This window comes from Jaculus jaculus, chromosome 14 (assembly GCF_020740685.1).
Source record: "Jaculus jaculus isolate mJacJac1 chromosome 14, mJacJac1.mat.Y.cur, whole genome shotgun sequence".
Classification (NCBI taxonomy): Eukaryota; Metazoa; Chordata; class Mammalia; order Rodentia; family Dipodidae; genus Jaculus; species Jaculus jaculus.
In genome coordinates, this window is record NC_059115.1 from 70,119,069 (window position 1) to 70,139,534 (window position 20,466).

The 20,466-nt window shown below is 40.2% G+C and overlaps 1 protein-coding gene across 9 annotated transcripts in view; it reads left to right on the forward strand.

The window, feature by feature from the left end:
* Mctp1 (multiple C2 and transmembrane domain containing 1) overlaps window positions 1-20,466 on the forward strand; it is a 427,275-nt gene that overhangs the window by 404,273 nt on the left and 2,536 nt on the right. For all 9 annotated transcript variants that reach the window (XM_045134043.1, XM_045134044.1, XM_045134041.1 and 6 more), the window contains 3 exons: window positions 13,120-13,229; window positions 17,436-17,545; window positions 19,334-19,431. In XM_045134043.1, coding sequence (XP_044989978.1) covers window positions 13,120-13,229; window positions 17,436-17,545; window positions 19,334-19,431 — 318 coding nt within the window. The remainder of the gene's footprint in view (window positions 1-13,119; window positions 13,230-17,435; window positions 17,546-19,333; window positions 19,432-20,466) is intronic.

Sequence of the window (20,466 nt, forward strand, 5' to 3'; positions counted from 1 at the left end):
AACAAGAAGAACTCAAGAGATGACTGAAGGGCTGGATGGATGACTTAAGGGTTAAGGTGTTTGCCTGAGAAGCCTAAGGACCCCAGTTTGATTCCCTAGGACCCATGTAAGCCAGATGCACAAGGTGGTGCATGCATCTGGAGTTGGTTTGTAGTGGATAGAGGCCCTGATGTGCCCACACACTCTCTCTCTCTCTTCCTCTCTCTGTCTTTTTTTTCCCTCTCTCTCTCAGATAAATAAATAAAACTTTTTTTTAAAAGAGATTACTGAAGGAAACCAAAGAGAACCAGGAAGCTTCTCCATAGACCACTTAATGAAATTGAGGACAAAATGAGAGCAACAGAAGGCTAAATGAATTTGAGGAGATCAACAAATAAAAGAGCTCATGGGCTAATGGAACAAGCTCAGTGAGGATATATCCAAATGAAGGAACAAACTCCGGGGGACAATACAAAGGTCGATGGAATTCAAGCAAGAGATGGAAATGATGAAGAAAAGCATAACAGAAACCAGAAATGCAATGACCCTCTTTGAAGGTTCCCAAGAAAGGCTCACCAACAGAATCAACCACATGGAAGACAGATTTTTGGAACTCAAGGACATGGCAGAGGAATTAAACCAGGACTCCAAAATCATTGTCAAGTTCAAAAACATGTGCCAACAGAACATGAGAGAACTTTTGAACACCTTAAAAAGACCAAATGTTCAGATCATAGGCATGCAATAAGGGGAAGAAATAAAGAGCAAGAGCATAGAGAGTATCTTCAACAACATTATTAAAGAAAGTTTTCCCATCCTTACAAAAGAGAGATGGATCCTGGTACAGAGAAGAGACACCTCACATGTCATATAATATCAAAACATTAAGGGCTGGAGAGATGGCATAGTGGTTAAGCACTTGCCTGTGAAGCCTAAGGACCCCAGTTTGAGGCTCGATTCCCCGGGACCCACATTAGCAAGATGCACAAGGGGGCGCACGCATCTGGAGTTCGTTTGCAGTGGCTGGAGGTCCTGGCGCACCCATTCTCTCCCTCTCTCTCTCCCTCTCTCTCTCTCTCTCTCTCCCCTCTCTCTTTCTGCCTCTTTCTCTATGTGTGTGTTGCTCTCAAATAAATAAATAAAAATAAAAAATAATTAAGAAAACATTAAACATAGAAAACAAGGAAAGAGTACTAAAAACTGATAGAGAAAAACACCTCATAACATACAGATTAAGCCCATCAGAATTACGTCAAATTTTTCACTGGAAACTTAAAGGCAGAAGAGCTTGGAATGGAGTATTTCGAAAGATAAATGAGCATGACTGCCAACCTAAACTAATGTACCCAGTAAATTATCCCTCATAATAGAAGGTGAAGGGAAAACCTTTCACAGTATAAACCAGCTGTATGATTACATGAGCACCAGGCCAGCTCGACAGAGAACACTGCATGGAACACTCCATACTCAGGAGATGAACCAACATTCACAAGAGGGGAGAAAAAGGAAATCAAAACTAGAGTGTACATAAACACAGTCAAAAACCAAGAAAGCACCAAACTCCACAGACCTTCAGCACATCACACCTCACAATTATGTGGCAATGGGGGAAGTTTCAGGAAACAGTTATCCTGGAAGGAGAACATTCTGGACCACTAGGACAGACACACAGACCAGTTGCTAAATCCTCTCTAAAAATTTGTCTTTTAAAAAAATTTAGGTAGGAGCCGGGCATGGTGGTAGGACGATTGATGTGAGTTCGAGGCCACCCTGAGACTACATAGTGAATTTCAGGTCAGCCTGAGCCAGAGTGAGACCCTACCTTGAAAAACACGATTTAGGTAGGGATGCAGGGTGGGCTTAGCAGTTAAGGTGCTTGCCTACAAGCCAAAGGGCCCAGGACCTTGATTCCCTAGGACCCATGTAAGCCAGATGCACAAGGTGGCACATGTGTCTGGAGTTCATTTGCAGCAACTAGAAGCTCTAGTCTGCCTGTTCTTTCCCTCTCTCTCTCTCTCTCTCTCTCTCTCTCTCTCTCTTCCTCTCTCTCTCCCTCCCTCTTTCTGTCAAATAAAAAAATAAATAAAAAGGAAGTACTTTTTAACAAACTTTAGGTACAATGTAGGCCACTGCCAAAACACGTGATCACCTGCCAGGGCTAAAAGGTAAGACCTTATTGCTGAAGACACCACAGGCTGTGGTCACAGGATATTGTAATACCATGCTTGGACCAAAAAGGAAACTAGCTCCTTCCTGGTTAGTCCCCATAATGCTGGAAAGTGTCCGCTATGAAGGACAGTAGTCAACAATAGCATGAATAAGCAGGGGACCCTGCAGACTATGAAATCAACAGCTGGACAAGAAGTACATGCTTGTGCAACAGCGTCACACAGCCTCTGCAGGTAAACAACTTCGACCAGACACAGGCCTTCTCAGAGGCAGAGGACTCATATCTGGTACTGGAAATCAAGTCAGAATCTCATAATCAGGAAACTCAGACTTCAGAGGGAAGACCCTCCTGCTCTCTGGAGAAGAGTGGGCTTTCACACCAAAAATCCCTCAAATAGCTTTGCATACTCCCTTCAGCCCAAGCTTCTCTCACTCTTGCTTGGAGAATCTGCTGTATTTTCCAGATGACAGAGAAAATGTAGGAGAGCCAAGATCCATCAATAAGACAAGAAAATAATCAACTTGCCCATCATGAGACTTGCTACCTCTTCCACGCCTGCCAGGGCCCAGGAGAACTTGCAATGGAAGCAGCACCATGACCGCTGCTCTTACTGCTAACCTGACAACCAGTGCCAGGGTGAGGGTGGCAGACACGATGATCCATAGAAACCTACCAGTGTAGAAATACAAAGGCTACACAGAACTCAACACTAAATTAGACCGCCAATAGGCCTGCCATGGCTCAGGAAACATTGCAGAAGAGGGGCAGAAAGATTGTTAAGAGCCTCAGTGTGGGTAGGAATACCCTGGGGCACGGTTCCCCCACTACCCCATAGCACTGACTGAGGCCTTCCTGACCCCATAGTAAAACCCCACTGAGGAGAGTCACAGGCAGGATATATTTCACTGGTAGATTTCCTACTTAGCATGCTTGAGGTCTTGGGTTCCATCTTCAGCACCACAAAAATGAAGCAACATCAAAACTGCTAGTAGATTAGTTATACAGCTTGTGGTGTTTTGAGGTTAGATAATCTGGGTCCTAGCTCAGTCACTAGTCTAATGAGGTGTTCCACTTGCATAAACACTGACAGAAAAAAAACCATATGATACACGTGATCAATGGTATGTGGCTTGCGTGATTATAACCAAAGAGAAATACAACTTTCGGTGGGTGAGGAATATTCTAAACACATGAACTTTCTGCATGGAAGCCATTTTTCAAACCTTATCTTAGGTGAGAACAAATGCAGCTGGAAACACCCAAAATTGTGTGAGAAATGTGTGATCTGCCATGTTAGGCAACTGTTCTTTATTCTCTGCAAGTAGAGAATAATTCTTGTTGCCCTTGTATGACTGTTGTAAGAGTAGAATAATACCTATTACAAGTTATACACACAAAATAACAGTCCTGAGTTACATCATAAACAAGAAGGAAAATTCTGCTCCTTTAAAGGAAATTAATTTTTTTGTTATTTTTATTTATTTATTTGAGAGTGACAGACAGAGAGAGAAAGAGGCAGATAGAGAGGGAGAGAGAGAATGGGTGCGCCAGGGCCTCCAGCCACTGCAAACAAACTCCAGACATGTGTGCCCCCTTGTGCATCTGGGTAACGTGGGTCCTGGGAAATCGAGCCTTGAACCGAGGTCCTTAGACCTCACAGGCAAGCGCTTAACCACTAAGCCATCTCTCCAGCCCTAAAGAAAATTTAATAAAGACAACACTTAAGTTTTATAGCATTTCCAGTTTTAGTCTCTTAAAATTGTTGATATTGCTAATAGTTACTGAGTACTTTCAATGTTCCACATGTTTGTGGTATTTCATATGTATTAAACTAATTTAATTTTATAATAACAACAAAGGTATGTCCCATTATTATCGCCATTTTACAGACAAGTAAAATAAATTTCTCAGAATCATGTTGCTGAGGTAAAAATGGAAGGAACATTAAATGATACTTAGCAACAGCCTTTTGTTCAGAAATCCAGGCACCTTTAAAATAAGATCACAGTCATCTAGAATGATAATGTGCCCACAGCCTTCTCTAAATTCAGTTGCCCCATCAGCTCTGCATGTGGACATTAACCGTATTGAGACCCACGTTTGAAAACAACAAAACCCATGTCAAAGAGGCATTTTATAAACATATGCAATCATGATGTTTGTTAGCAGAGGGTGGGATGAAGAAAGCCTAGTCAGCATTTCCTATTTGAATTCAGACACAGTCTCTACATCTTCATCACTGAGCCAGTAGAAAAAAAAAAAAACAAAAAACAAGAATCTCTACCCACAGCAAAATCCTCAAAGAAAGCTTACTTAACTATGAGGAACAGAGGCTATCCATGATCCTTGTTGTCTTATCTTCTTGCAATTATAGAGACTTTACTGTTTCACTTTTTTTGTAGTACAAGGGATTGAACTTAGGGTCCCGAATACAGTAGGCAAATACCCTATCACTGAGTTATATCTCCAACCCTCTCTATCTTATCTAAAAAATGACAACATCCAACCAAAAGGGATTTTAATCCTCTTCTTTCTTTTGTCCTCAAGGAGCTCTCAGGGCCAGGTAGCGACTTGTTCCAGGCTGTGGTAATCCTGTTCTTTCACAATTTGAAAACCTTTCCTCAATCTGCTCATTTTGACTTTAAGAGAGCACCCCATGGGACTTGTTTTCCTCCCTGGTAATTTGTCCTTTATCAAGGCTAGACTGGAGATAGGCTTCTTGGTCCTTTTACGCTTGAGTGCCTCAGAAGGCAGAGCCTCTGGGAGGAAGCCCTTGCCAGATGGAATACTCTAGAAGGCCCTTCTTTAGAAAGATATGTTTCCTGCCTGCTGGCAAGGGGATGAAATCAAAGACTTTGAGGTTGATAGATGGTTCTCATCTCATTTCATCTCATCTCATCTCATCTCATCTCAGAGAGCTTTCAAGTACTTGCAGATCAGTTAGAGGGGGCTTTCTTAAATCATTAGGGCTAGGGAAATTGGTAACCCCCTTAGGCTCTACATTATGAGAAGTCTGAACAATAAGAAATCTGGCTCCAGGGAACTCTCCTCTCTCACAACAGGTATTCTACATGCCTGGGTACTTTCTGTAAGATTTATTTACATTTTCCAGAGAAGAACCACTTTATATCCAGACTTTACAAATATTGTGTGTGCGTGTGTGTGTGTGTGTGTGTGTGTGTGTGTGTGTAAAGGCACACTTATGCCATGGCATGCTTGGGGAGGGGGTGGTTAATCATAGCTCTGCCGCCTACCTCATTGTAGATGCACTGGGACTGTAGGTTCTTCTAGTTCTGTGGGCTCACCCTTGTGTAATAAGAGCTTTATTCACTGAGCTATCTTCCCCAGCCCTACAAGTAATTTTTGTATGTGCATGTCTGCATGTATGTGGGTGTATGTGAGTATACCTGAACACGTGTGTGAGTGGAGGCCAGAGGTCGACACTGAGTGTATTCCTCAATCACTCTCCACTTTACTATGTTTTTAGATGGGATGTCTCATTGACCATATCAATTTGGGTTGACTGGCGAACCAATGACTTCCTGGGATTCCCCATCTCTGCTTCACCGAAACTGGGATTAAAGATGTGCATCACAAAGCCTGACATTCTTGCATGGGTTCTTTGCCAATCTGGCTGGTCCAGGAGCATCTAGATTCTTTTATTCCCACTGCTATATGCATACTGGATTACAGGTGCATGTGCCACTTTGCATCTAACTTTATGTGGGTGCTGGGGAATTGAATTCAGGACTATAGTCTTGCAAGCAAGTGCCTTTGATTGCTGAGTCACTTCCCCTCCAGCTCTCAGACCTTTATAAAGAACTTTTGTTTAAATGGAAGTCACATGGTTAGGTAGTTTTCTTTTGGTCTTGACATTATATAATTTTTGTTATTGATCCAAAACATTTTCTTTCCATTCTCATCTCACCCCCACCTTGTGAGGTCCTCTATTCAGTTTCTGTTCATTCTGTTCAGAGTATCTCTTTGCCAAATTTCCTCCTTCACCCTTCTCCTTTCTTTCCCTTTGGTGTCTTCCTTTCCATTTTTTTCTCTTCCTCCTTCTTTCCTTCCTCCTTCTCTCTCTCCTTTTCCCCCTCTCTTTCCCTTTTCTTTCCTGTTCCCTTTCACTCCCATTCTTTCTTTCCTGGCTTTCGCCATAACTCTTGGGGTACATTTAATTTTTAAAAGTGCCTACGTCTTTCAACACCCAGATGAAGAGATATTTCTTTCCAAATTCTTGTTGCTTTATAAATATCTTTAACATAATATGCAAATAAATAATGGAGTATAATTAAATTGTATTATATGAAATGTGCACTGAAAAGCATAAGGCTAGCTTCCAGCAGAGGAAACAAAAGAATTAAAAATAGGTAAATGTGGGCTGGAGAGATGGCTTAGTGGTTAAGGCATTTGCCTGCAAAGCCAAAGGACTCAGGTTCAATTCCTCAGGACCCACGTAAGCCAGATGCACAAGGTAGCACATGGGTCTAGAGTTTACTTGCAGTAGTTGGATGCCCTGGTATGCCCATTCTTTCTCTCTCTCTCTCTCTCTTTCTCTATCTGTTTCTCTGTCACTCTCAAATAAAGAGATAAAATACAAAAAAATATATAGGCAAATGCTTATTTGGGAAAGTAAAAAACAAAGCAAGACAACAAAAACAGCATATATAGCCTCTATCAAGTTAGAAGGGGAAGAAAAGATCTTTTCAATATAACATTATAAGTGACATACCATCACAGCCTGTAATAGAATATAACAGGTTAACACTTAGTCATGTGGATCAAAAAACTAACCATGAGGGCTGAAGAGATGGCTTAGCGGTTAAGCGCTTGCCTGCGAAGCTCAAGGACCCCGGTTCGAGGCTCAATTCCCCAGGACCCAGGATAGCAAGATGCACAAGGGGCCATACGCGTCTGGAGTTCGTCTGCAGTGGCCGGCTCTTTCTCTCTCTGTCTGTCACTCACAAATAAAAATAGAAAAAAACTAACCATGAATACAAAGCTCCATGTAGTCAGGAATTCCCTGCAATATTTCAAAACTGCTCTTTTTAACATGAGTAAAAATGAATAAAAATATTTGAGTTACTTTCGCCAAGTATTTGTATCCATAATTTTATTATCCTAGTAATCACAAGTATTTGTATCAATCACTGATTATACTAGGAACTTTATACATCTTATTCAATTTAGTCTTCCTTAAAACCTTGAAATACATTTTGAGAACTGATTTTTCATTTTTGAGGGAGAAAACTACAAGTTTATTGAGCACACTGCAAGGGGCAGGTAACAAGAGTACTCCCCATGTGCTATAATTTTTAAGAGAAAAATATGCTCTCACATTAAGTCATGTCTGTCCATGCTCCTTACTTTAAATCTCTCTCAGACTCTTTCAGTGTCCCAGTGGAGAGTTCCTATTTTTTTTTTTAAGGCTAGTAGCAGGAAAAGAGCCAAGGTACCAAGAAAACTGGATAAGATTTGATGTAGTAGGAACTGAGTGAGACACTTAGGTAAGATTCAGTAGCCAAGGGACTCTGAACTGCCAAGCTGCTCTCTGTGAAAATTTTAGTATCCTGGATTTCAGACTGAAATACAGTTTTTTTCTATATCTGAAAAAAAAAGAAATGTTGGCACAGAGAAAACATTTGATCACTTCTTTGTGCCTCTACTCAGTTGTCATGTCATATATAATCCCATAGATTAGAGATATATAACAGAGTGACATTTCACATTGTTGGTTGATAAAGAGGAGGGCCAGGTCACCTGTAGTATGGAAAATGAATCTTAGAAAACACAAATATATTCTAAATTTACGTATAGACTTCATGCTCTGCAAAGCCATAGTTGTCTACAAAAGAGCTATATGAAGTCCGTGGTAAACTAATTGTTTTAGCAAATATAAACCTTATCAGTGACCTTTTGCTATAGGTTCTATAGCAAAACTTTAAAGGAGAAGCAAAACTATGATTAATAATAGCTCTTTGCAATAGATGGCATCTCACATCTGAATACTCCCTTGGGAAATAATGTAACCATATGCCTTGGTTTGTTGGCACAGTTCTGTTTTATGTTTGTTATCCTGGCATAAGATTTAATAGCTCCCCATTTTCAACTCAAGGTAGATATTCTCTCAAGTCTAGAAGGTGAAATACAATCTTTTTTTTTTTTTTTTTTTTTTTTTTTTTGGCTTTTTGAGGTAGGGTCTCACTATAGCTAAGGCCTGGAATTCACTATGTAGCCTCAGGGTGGCCTCGAACTTCCTCCTACCTCTGCCTCCAGAGTGCTGGGATTAAAAGCATGTGCCACCATGCCCAACTGAAATACAATTTTATAATCATTTGGAGCAAATCCATTCTCCCTTCCCGCTGTGGTCAGCACAGCACAGGTGTTGAGCAGATTTACTTTCTATGTCAACAGGGTTGACAATGACCATGCTAAGCAGGCCCTTAAATGCATTAATGACTGGAGCAAGATGTAGTTCCGAAAGAAAAAGACCCAGAGCACATGTCCTTGCTGCTGTTTTGTTCTCTTTTTTGCTTCCCGTTCCAATTCATAGCAAGTCAAATGAAAGGGGCAGTCTGTTTGTCCCTCTGGCTTCAAAGCCAACGGATAGGATTCTTCATGTATGTAAGGGACTCATGGAGATTCTCTGATAGACCTTTAGGGTTTTGAGAGATCAAAGCTAGAAAGTAGCTGCTTCTTTGGAAGCATCTTAATGAACTTTCTGTTTTGATTTGTGATTGTAAAACAGGTAAATATTAGAGAACCCCTGAAATTCAATTTCTTTCAGTTGTTGATGGTTTGGACTATTTAAATCTTGTGTGCAAACTTTTTTGTTGTGTGGAATTATTGAAGTAGTTTTTCAGTAAAAATCATACATGTTTTCATATTTACAGTTATACCTGTTATAACATTTTTGATATCTTCAAAAGAAATCTTAATCATGCATTTCTTTAAGAATTCAATGTTACCAACAAACCATCAAATGATTAACTGCCCTGTGGTATTTCTTTCATCTACATTGGCTTATAAAGGAAAGCAAAAAAGATAAAGGAAATGTACCAATTTATTCTCTACTAATAAAATATTGAATATTAGGGGAAAAGTATGAAACAATTTCATTACCCATTGCAGTTTTGGGTCATATACTATATGTAAAGAGTAATTACTTCATTGGCTGGAGATTGCAGTGGAGGAATATAGAATCTCATCAAAGAGACTTTACAACAAAGATTTTTATCCTAAAGCACTTACTTCCCAAAACATTACCAACCTTATAGCCAAGCCATTTTCTTTTGTCTTCTGGTGGCAGTGGATGGAGTGATACTAGGAGAGCGGTACTAGACAAAGGAAATTGTCAGGTCGTTTTCTTAAAGAATTTTAGCCAAAAATCATACATCAAAACTTGAATTTCAAAGGATGTACTCCTAATTGTCTCTGTGCTGGCTTTAGTGAAACATTCTGTTAATTAAAGTCCCATATTTAATGTTTGAGCATTGCATCATGGACATTAAATATGATAGTTTAAAACATCTTCACTTTTCACTTTGAAATCACATTTCTAGATTTCTTGGCCATTAACAGTTGTACTCAAAGTTGTCAAGGTCACTGTGCCTGTTTCTCCTGCAGCAGGGAAAGCACGGTGTGTGTGGTAGTGTGGCGGTAAGGATTGAGTAAGGCATTGAAGAATACTTCAGAGTTATAAGTGAGTTCTACTTATAGATTTTTTTTCCCAAAAGTTACCTAAGAAAGCTTACTGAAATACAAAAGATAGACGTAAAAGCTGAAATAAAAAACAAAACTGCTGGGTGAGGGAGTGCATGCCTTTAATCCCAGCACTTGGGACACAGAGGTAGAAGGATCACCATGAGTCCAAGGCGACCCTGAGACTCCATAGTGAATTCCAGGTGAGCCTGAGTTAGAGTGAGACACTACTTCAAAATAAAATAAAAACATGCCCAATAAATAGCTCCAATTCATTTCTCTCTTTTTTATTTTATTTTATTTTTTAATTTATTTATTTGAGAGAGACAGACACAGAGGGAAAGACAGATAGAGGGAGAGAGAGACAATGGGCGCGCCAGGGCTTCCAGCCTCTGCAAACGAACTCCAGATGCGTGCGCCCCCTTGTGCATCTGGCTAACGTGGGACCTGGGGAACTGAGCCTCGAACCGTGGTCCTTAGGCTTCATAGGCAAGCACTTAACCGCTAAGCCATCTCTCCAGCCCATTTCTCTCTTTTTTAAAAAATATTTTATTTACTTATTTCTGAATTCTGAACAAGACTTTATTCTAAATGGAAGTTCAATGTACTGTCAGCATACATGGACTTGTTTTCTTGGTACTGGAGATTGAATCTAGGGCCTTGGGCATGCTGAACACACAGTCTACCACTGACATATATTTCTAGCCTCCAGTTTACTTCGTTAGGTACATGGTAATGTATAAGAGCACACTGTTTCAAAAACACAAAGTAACTTAGCTGGTACTTAGAATGGAAAGGTCAAGGTCAGCTCAACTTTGTAGCCACAACAGCAACTAGAAAGAGCCACTGGTTATTAGTTTTATTCTAACATCTACAATTCTATGGTATTGAATGAGCAAGATTAATAAATTTTCTTTGGTCAAATGGAGAGGGAAAGAATTAAAAAATTGATGAGGGCTAGATAGATGGTTTAGTGGTCAAGGCATTTGCCTGAGAAGCCTAAGAACCCAGGTTTGATTCCCCAGGACCCACGTAAGCCAGATGCACAAGGTGGCACATGTGTCTGGAGTTTGTTTGCAATGGCTGGAGGCCCCAGGCATGCTCATTCTATCTGCCTCTCCCTCCCTCCTTCTCAAAATAAACGAATAAAATTAAGAAATTGATGTATCAGAGTCTATGGTGACAAATAAAGGGTGACTTTTGAAGATGACAGGGAATACTGAGCAGCCACTTGCTTCCTAGACTGTGGCAGAGCTTTGCACGTCTCACCTACATAGTTTGACAATCTGTTTTGGCATAAGATGAATAATGGAAACAATTTCTCCTATGGAAATTAAACTTAAAATGAAAGCTCTAAATACCTGGTTTTCTACAGCAAAGATCAACTTCTAAAATTGCCATACATGACTGTCTGTGGGCCCAGGGTACCACACTGTTCTTGGAGGATACACGTGCACCTGCGATTCACTTGCCCTTGGTTTCTGGGTGGCAGAATGCCAGCCCTGGCCAAGTGTTCACAGTAAAGTGTGTAGACTTTTCTAAAATGAAAGTCAGTATGTAAATGTGCAACATGACATTATTATCCTAGCTTCCTGGCTGCTTTCAGCAAGCACTCACTGCCACATGAGGTCTCAAGTGTTTTGGCATAGTATGCAAGTGTTCAAAAGAAGTTAAAGTAATGAAATTGGATCTACATTTCCATAGATATTCAAGCTGGCATGGGGGAATGGAGGCATGGAATCAGGGTTGGATGGTCTCCACCAAACAACCTAGGCAAGTGCCTGTGATGCCAGCCTACTAAGCGGAATTCAATCGTGAAAGGTCACCACCATTTCTTCCTGTGTCTAAAATTACAAGGCCTGCACATTTCTCCTAGGTTCACACCACTCTCTGGATGCTTTATGCTTAATCCTCTCCCACCCATTCCCTGGAGTACATAATCTTTGCTTAAATTGGTTTGAAAATGAAGTACGAAAAGGAAAGTGCTTGGTTAGAAACCTTGACTGCCACCTATGCCTATAACTGTTGTTTCTAAGATTAGTGTATGCTGACCAAGAGTGTTTTCTCTGTAATTTTGTTTTAAATGTTCATTGTTCACAGGTATTTTCATTTTCACTCCGCTTTTCTGCTGTTGACATACTTGGGGAAGTCTGGGGATATACCTCAGAAATCCAGTGCTTGCCTAGGATTCCCAGCACCAAAAGAAATCATCAGGATGGGAAGCATCTGTAGCCACAACTGTGTTTAGGTCTGTGGGTAGGGAGTCAAAAAACCAAGTTTGCTAAGTGGGTTCTGGGTTAGTGCAAACTCGGTTTGGTGATTCTGAGATCTGCTCTCAAACACTTGTCCAGCCCTCACACCCACTGAAGTCTCTGTTCACTAGGAGAAGAGCAACAGGATTCAAGACTCTTGCTTTGCAACCCTCCTGATGCACATGGGTCCATGAGGCTGAGTATCCTTCCTCACTTCCCTTAGTATCCCAAAGAGTTCACCAGTCATTAACATCCTTTTACACACACACTGACATGAGATTTAAATTAAAAATGCTAGAGAGCACTGGGCATGGTGGCACACACCTTTAATTCCAGCATTCAGGAGGGGGAGGTCAGAGAATTATTGTGTGTTCAAGGCCAGCCTGATACTATATAGTGAATTCCAGGCCAGCTTGGGCTACAGAGAGATCCTACCTTGAAAAACAAAACAAAACAAACAAACCAAAAACAATAACAACAAAAGGCAAGAAAGGGGAAGGAAACCCAAAGAATTCAAACACTAAAGAATAACTCTGGGCTGGAGAGGTGGCTCAGTGGTTAAAAGTGCTTACTTGTAAAGCCTGACGGCCCAGGTTTGATGCCCCAGTACCCATGTGAAAGCCAGATGCACAAAGTGGCACACGTCTGTAGTTTGTTTGGAGTGGCAAGAGGCCATGGTGTGCCCATCCTCTGTCTGTCCTTGCAAATAATAAATAAATTTAAAAAAAAACATTAAAAAAGAATACTCTTGGGCTGGAGAAATGGTTTAGCAGTTAAGGTGCTTGCCTGCGAAGCCAAAGGACCCAAGTTCTATTCCCCATGACCCATGTAAGCCAGATGCACAAGGGGACATGTGTCTGGAGTTTGTTTGCAGTGACTGGAGGCCCTCATGTGCCCATTCTCTCTTTGTCTGTCTCTCTTCTCTCTCTCTGTCCGCAAATAAATAAATAAAATTTTAGAAAAAAAAAAAGAATGCTCTTTACTCACACAGAATTTCTTTTTTTTATTGCACTATAGGATAGTGAAAAAAAGGGATTTATAAATAAAATCTATGCCATCCAGGAAGTATGTATCAGTGTCCAGAACGTCCTAGATGAAGTGGCCTCCTTTGGTGAAAGGATAAAGAAGTAAGTGATGCTGATGTGGCCGTCTGTGGGTCAGGGTGTCCACTTGATTCTGTGAGGGTGATATGCCACGTTCTTTCTGGCAGGAGATACTTCTGGGCGATTTGTTGCTCAGTTTCCTCATTTACTTTGTTTCTACTAGTCTTAGGTTTTATGAAAGTTCTGTCAATTTCCTCCCTGAAATTTAGAACATATTGGTTGGAAAGAAGTCATACTTGTAGCTTTGAAGATAAAACGCTGTCCCAAATTTTTGCACATTTTTCACAGTGAAAGACTTTGTTCTGAAATGGAATATAAAATCCTGGTAGAAAAAAAAAAAACAAGTAATGGAAGATTTCAGGTAATCAAGACACCTGCACTGTATTATTGGTCTAGTTATATTTTCTCAAGTTTCTCTAAATTTAGTACTATATATAGCAATGGACAAACACATCCCTAAATCCTTTCAGATTTGTTTGCTTACTGGGATCTTATCAGTGAAATAAAATAATATTTCATCATTTAGAGAATCACAGTCTTTTCTGAATATAAAATAGAATTTCCTTTAATTTTTTAAGATGAAGAAAATATAGCCTGAAATCCAATGTAAAATCAAAGAATTCTCATTCCTAATATTGTATTTTTCTTTACTAATGCATTATAAGAATGATTGTTTACTTACAAGTACAATAACAGGCTATGAGTTAAAGATACACTAAGGCCACACACTAGTAAATTATATGAATGCTGGCATATGTAACAATGGCCAACTATTCAAGTAAGTGTGCTATGTATCTGGACAAGCCTATATTTGCCTAGTTTCATTTATATGTATTCATTGCTTATTATTCATAACCAAAAGTGTTCTACAGACTTAGATCCTTGGATATACACAGAAAAGTAGTAACTTATTTAAACCAAAGGTAGGAGTCATCATCCAGTGCCTCTCATGTTGCAAGGGACAATGCATTTTATTTTTTATGATTTTTATTTAATGCATTTCCATATATACATAGGTGCCAAGTTTCAACTTATCTATATCATACCCAAAGAACCTCCTTCTCACTCTAAACGTGTCTCTAAGCAACATTCAGTCTTAGAATTCTAAAAACTCATTCCTACATCATTCTTCCTCCTTCCACTACCTCTTTTATTTCTAAGAATGTTCCCTTGTCCCTCCAAACTCTATCCTCTAAAGCACAGTGTGAAGCCCCCAACTTTGGGCATTTCCCTGCTGAGTACTGTGTCACACTGTGTTGATCCATGATGAACACCTTCACTTATACCAGGAGACCCTTGGTCTCTACCTCTGTGGCCAGGCTAGGAAGGCCTGAAGGGAACAGAAGACTGTGGGGTGGTTGGAGGCCTTAGAACAGGCTTGACTGGAGAGTTGGCCACCTGAAGGATATGATTGTCCTGGTGGTGGGTCAGCCTTGGGAAAATGAGAGCTTTGTAGAGCTTGCCAATACTTAGGTACAGGAATATGGCACAGGGTACAGTGAGTCTTCCCGTGGTGATCCCTTCTGCACAATAATGTTCAGGATCTGATAAACGTGGAATTCCCCTGGGGTCAGGTGGGATTAAAAGCATTTGTCAAGAAAGAATACCCAGAATCCATCTTTAAGGGCAAAATAAAAAGCCCACATGAATACATTTTGTTATAAGTCATTTCAGAACTTTCTTGAATTGCAACTCTTCTTGGGTATCACATTCTAGATTTAGATTCCATAATGCAGGGTGTAGAAATAGAAAAGGGCAAGCTTTCTCTCCTAGCATTAGATACACTACTAAGAATTCTTTGCCACTTGTCCTTCCAGCAATTCTCTGTGAGAACACAAAGAGCCCTTCAGTTGGGCTGCCCAAGTGGCAGATTTTCTAAGTGACATGCCAGTGCCCTCACACCTGGAGTGTGGGATGGATGGCTACGAAACAAGCCGCAGGAAAGTAAGCAGACCCACAGCCTTCTGTTCTCTTCATAAGCAGGCAGAAGAAGAGAAACACAGGTGTCCACCAGAGGGAAGGAGCAAAGACAGAAAAGCTAGGAGTGATGGTACATACCTGTAATCCTGGTTCTTGGGAGCCTGAGGTAGTGGGAGTATGGCTTGAGATCAGCCAGGACTACATCACAAGACCCTGTTTCAATAAAAACAAACACAACAAAGCTGGGCGTGGTAGCATAAGCCTCTAATTCCAGAGGATCACCATGAGTTCCAGACCACCCTGAGATCCAGGTCAGCCTGAGCTGAGTGAGACCCTACCTCTAAAAATCAAAAAAACAAAACAACAGCAACAAAAAACAAAGATCTGAATCCAAGGGTTACTCAAACCAGAACACAAGGATTTCATTCAACTTTGGATCTCTGAATTGAAAAGAAAACAGTAATTGTAGGAAATATGTGACCTAGAGAGACACAAAAAATTCCATGTTACAAAGCTAAGGAATTATTTATGAGAAACAGAATAAGAGAAAACTTAGAAATCATGCTTTAATGGATTCAAAATTTCCCTGAACAAAAATCCAATTCTAAATGCCTGTAACATTCATTGTCAAGAATTCAGAAGGTAAACATAATTTTTTGACATCATGCAATTTCATGTATATCTGATGTGTCTTCAGAGCTTTTCTCACTGCCTTAGGAAAAAAACGCCTTACTTTAGACAGCTATAGTCAATTAGTTCTAGTACTAACCTCATGGTTCACATAAGCATGTTATCATCACAAGTAGTTCTCCTTGATACAAGAAGAGACATCCTCATATAATAAACAGGAAACCAGGGGTAGAGAGATTGACTCTTCTAAAAAAAAACAACATGCAAGATGTCCAAGCTTTGAACACAGATTCAAAGCCTGCTACCTTTTTTTATATCTCTTTATTACATTGTCAAGCTAAAAGGCAGTGAACATGGTATATCAGTTCCTCTTTGGTAGTTAAACATGGAGATTGCAAAGACTACAGTGCTGTATCTATAAGCAATGATTTATTCATATATCCAGTCTCAGAGGCTCCATGTAATGTTTCTCTTTACTGTAAATAATGGTGTCTTTTAAAAAGTATCAAATTTACCACAGAATGTCTACATGCAAAGCCTCAAATGACTGAACATGGTGGCTTATGCCTGTAATCCCAGTATTTGGGAGGATGAGGCAAGAGGTTTACCACAAGTTTAAGAACCACCTGGGCTAGTGATTTGTAACCCACACTAAAGACTACAGTGTGAGAACCTGTCCTAAAAAACAATGACCACAAAATGACTATCATCCTTCCATTGCTTATTTCCCCAATTGTCTATATTAGAAACTGCATTGTCTTATAAAGTTTTTTTTTGTCACTTTTTTGCCTTTTGTGTCCCACGAAGTTTCATTTCCACAGTACTATCTTTTCGTAGCTTCCCCTCCCTCTTCTCCAGTGACTGTGCTTTTGTTCCTGTTACTATCATCCTACAAAAAAATATGGTCTTGCAGCCCTCACGGACCCACCCTCCACATTATCGCTAGAAGCACAGCAACGATGAAGTCTCTTCAGCCCTGCCCTGCTATAAATCATTTTCCCAGCTTACGATCTCTCAGTAGCTTAGCCCACACATCTGCTCCATAGCAGGCACTCCGAGCCAGAATATTCTGGAAGGAGAATGGCAGGCAACACTTTAGTTCATAACCACTCATGTTTCTAGAAGACCAATGAAAGTAAGCGAAATTTTACAAAGCTGTTTTGTCTTCCTTTTCTGATTTCCAGTTCCATTTGAAACAAGGCTGACTAGACAGTATTTGTCAAAGGAATTCTAAAATTCAGACTCTTACACAGTGCTGGAGTAGTTGTGTCCACAGGAAGCATTTTATTCCCAGCATGAAGAATGCTGAGAGCTGGTAGAAGGATGAATGATAAACCCCGAGGTTTCTATTGTACCACATTTTAAAGAAAGCAAGTCTGGTTATTAGTTCTAGCTATAGACAAACAAAAACAATTTTACTATGTGTTGAGGCACCCAGGTAGTGCAATGGTTTTAGACTCTGAAATCACACAGCACAGTCCAGTGGGGTAGATGTCAAGACCCTTCACTGGGGAACTTTGTTCACAGAATTGAAGAGATTACGACTAATCTGATAGTCAACTGTAATTGGTTTCTCCTGCAGAGAGATACAAGATAACTCAGTCAGAATCACATTTATCTTAATCATTGTTTGAACAAGGTGTGACGTGCAGGCTGCTAATGTGTCCGTCTGTCCTTTAGCACTTTCAACTGGACGGTTCCATTTTTAAGCTGGCTGGCCATCGTAGCCCTCTGTGTGTTCACAGTAATCCTGTACTTCATTCCACTGAGGTACATTGTGCTGCTCTGGGGTAAGTAAAGCTTGAGAACAAAACAGGGCTCTAAGGACAACAAATCTGCCTTCACTGCTAAGAACAAACTGTTACTAAGGCACGAGTTACACCACCAGTGTTTCTCTATATTTATGGTCATGCAGGTTCTCCATGATGAAAGGAGACAGGTCAGTTAAAAAATCACAAAAGTGTAAAGATTTAGGTCTACCTGTAAAATGCATTTTTCTTAACTGGCACCAAGGCCTCATACTATATCATACTATAAACATGGAGTTGTGCAGATTCATCAAGTATCGAAGCGTAGCTGTGTCTAGATGCTGCTGATTTATTTTCACCACTTACACGCCAACAGAGGCGTTGTGATCCACTTAGGACAGCATGCGTCTTTGTTGTGGTGCTCTAGCTTGTGGAAGTATATGTAATCGTATTATACAGGGCTGCCTGATTAAGAGGTTACCTTTCGGACTCAGGAAGACAACTGTTAACTTTCATAGATTCCTTAGAAACAGAAGTTATTCGATAAGGATATTTCTATAAAAACCTACTTTAACGACTTGTCTTAATTTTTAACATAATTTTGCCAAATGCCAACACTTCATCTATTTAACTTCAGAAAACTTGTGCCTACACTTGTAAACAGGGATCAGAGAGAAATTTTTGTTCTTTTCAAGGCTTTTAAAGAAACATATTAGAATAAAGCGAGTTGAATCTGATGTCTCCAAGCCCTCTAGTTTTAAGAATCTTAGTTCCTTTTTTGTTTTTGGCCCACCTTGTCATCCTGAGCAGAACCTTTTACCCTTTACAACAACTATCATACCTTCAGACCATGGCTGGCAGAGGGGAAGTGGTGATTCTGTTTTTCCTTTCCTAAATTCTACCATTTACAGAAATTAAGACAGCATTTTCACCATTTAAGTAAAATATAGGGTATTTCTCCGTATTTGTGTTTCTTATTGTATACTACGCTCCAATCTTACACTCCTTTTTCTGATATTAAAAGCAGATACTATTTAATGAAGAAATGTGAGCCCAGTATCACCTACTTAGGGTCAGACTCACTATAGGTGGCGAAGTACCTGTCCCCTACCAACTTATTCTCCCAGGTTTTCAGATGCCTATGGCAGACCTATAGATGCCCATGTAACCTGTAGTGGCCTCTGATTAGCTGTCTTAAAAGTAATTTTAGTTAGGTGTGTGGTGGCGCACACCTTTAATCCCAGGAATTGGGAGGCAAGAGGTAGGAGGATTGCTGTGAGTTCGAAGCTGTCTTGAGACTACATAGTGAATTCCAGGTCAGCCTGAGCTACTGAAACCCTACCTTCAAAAACAAAACAAACAAATTTTAGAGAATGTGTTTGTGCCTCTTTTCAAAATAAAACAAGAACAGTGCTACTTTGGCCCTTACTCTCCACAGGGCTGCATTATCCTCTCCAGCTCCTGTCCCCACACACATGGCAGCTCCTTAAAATTTTTTGTTTTTTCTAGGCCCTCCATGTGGGATCTCTAGCCACATGGGTGCCTTTCCTTGGTTCTGTACTTCCCTCAAAAATAATCTAATAAATACCCTTCTGTGTTTTTTTTTTAATTTGGTTAAAATTAGAAACAACCCTAGAGTTCAAGGATCAAGGACTTTCCTGGACTGTTAGCACCCTGTTACAGGTGGTTAGCATATTGATTCATTCAGCCAAGGGTGAGGGCTTAGCATACAAGCTAGATTTTCAAACTGCTGCAAGACTTTTGCCAGAATTGTGCTTTGTCCAAGTCCAAATGTTGAAGATTTCAATGTTTGATATCTCACCTTTTTAGGCATCAATAAATTTACAAAAAAACTTCGGAGTCCATATGCAATTGATAACAATGAACTACTTGACTTCCTTTCCAGAGTCCCTTCAGATGTACAAGTGGTATGTAGGCTTCAGTATCATTAATGTTATTATTTTGATGCAGTATGGAACTGATATAATTTTTAAATTGTGTTCATGTGTGTTCAAGTTCATGTATATGCAAATGTGTGTATAGCTAAGGACCACCTCAGATAGTTTTCATCAGGGATGCTGTCCACCTGTTTTTTTTTTTTTTGACACAAGGTCTCTCATTGGCCTAGAGCTTGCCAATAAGCCTAGGCTGGCTGGCCATTGAGCCTATCTCTATGTCCCTAGACAAGGAATGGAGTCCAGGTATTTAATGCAAGGCTAGTTTTTACTGAGACATCTCCCTAGCCCTTGGATTTTAATTTTTATATTCTTTGAATGTCAAAGGTTTTAGAAGAGCAAAGTAAACAAAGCCCACAGCAGATTAAAAAATATTTTATTTTTATTTACTTGAGAAAGAAGCCGGTGTGGTGGAACATGACTTTAATCGTAGCACTTGGGAGGCAGAGGTAGGATGGCTGTGAGTTCAAGGCCACCCTGAGACTCCATAGTGAATTCCAGGTCAGCCTGGGCTACAGTGTGACCCTACCTCAAAAAACAAATAAACAAACAAAAAAACCCCTCCAGAAACATGCACCACCATGTGCATCTGGCTTACATGTGCTCTGGGGAGTCAAACCTGGGTCCTTAGGCTTTGCAGGCAAGTGCCTTAACTGCTAAGGCATCTCTCCAGCCCCCACAGCAGATATTACCAAGCAGAAAGTTAGCTCAATTGGGTGTCAATCAAGAAAACCTTACAGAGAAGGATGGGGAACAGGAGAGTCAAGGTCACTGCATAAAGAACCTACTATAATCATCAGAGAGAATCCACCTAGTGTTTGTGAAAGGACCTCTACAGATTTATATAAAATACAAGCAAATAAAAGCAAAATGTACTAGTGAGCACTTAGTTTGTGGTTAATTCACATAATAATTTAAGAATGCACACTGCCGGGTGTGGTGGCACATGCCTTTAATCCCAGCACTCGAGCGCCATGAGTTCGAGGCCACCCTGGGACTACATAGTTA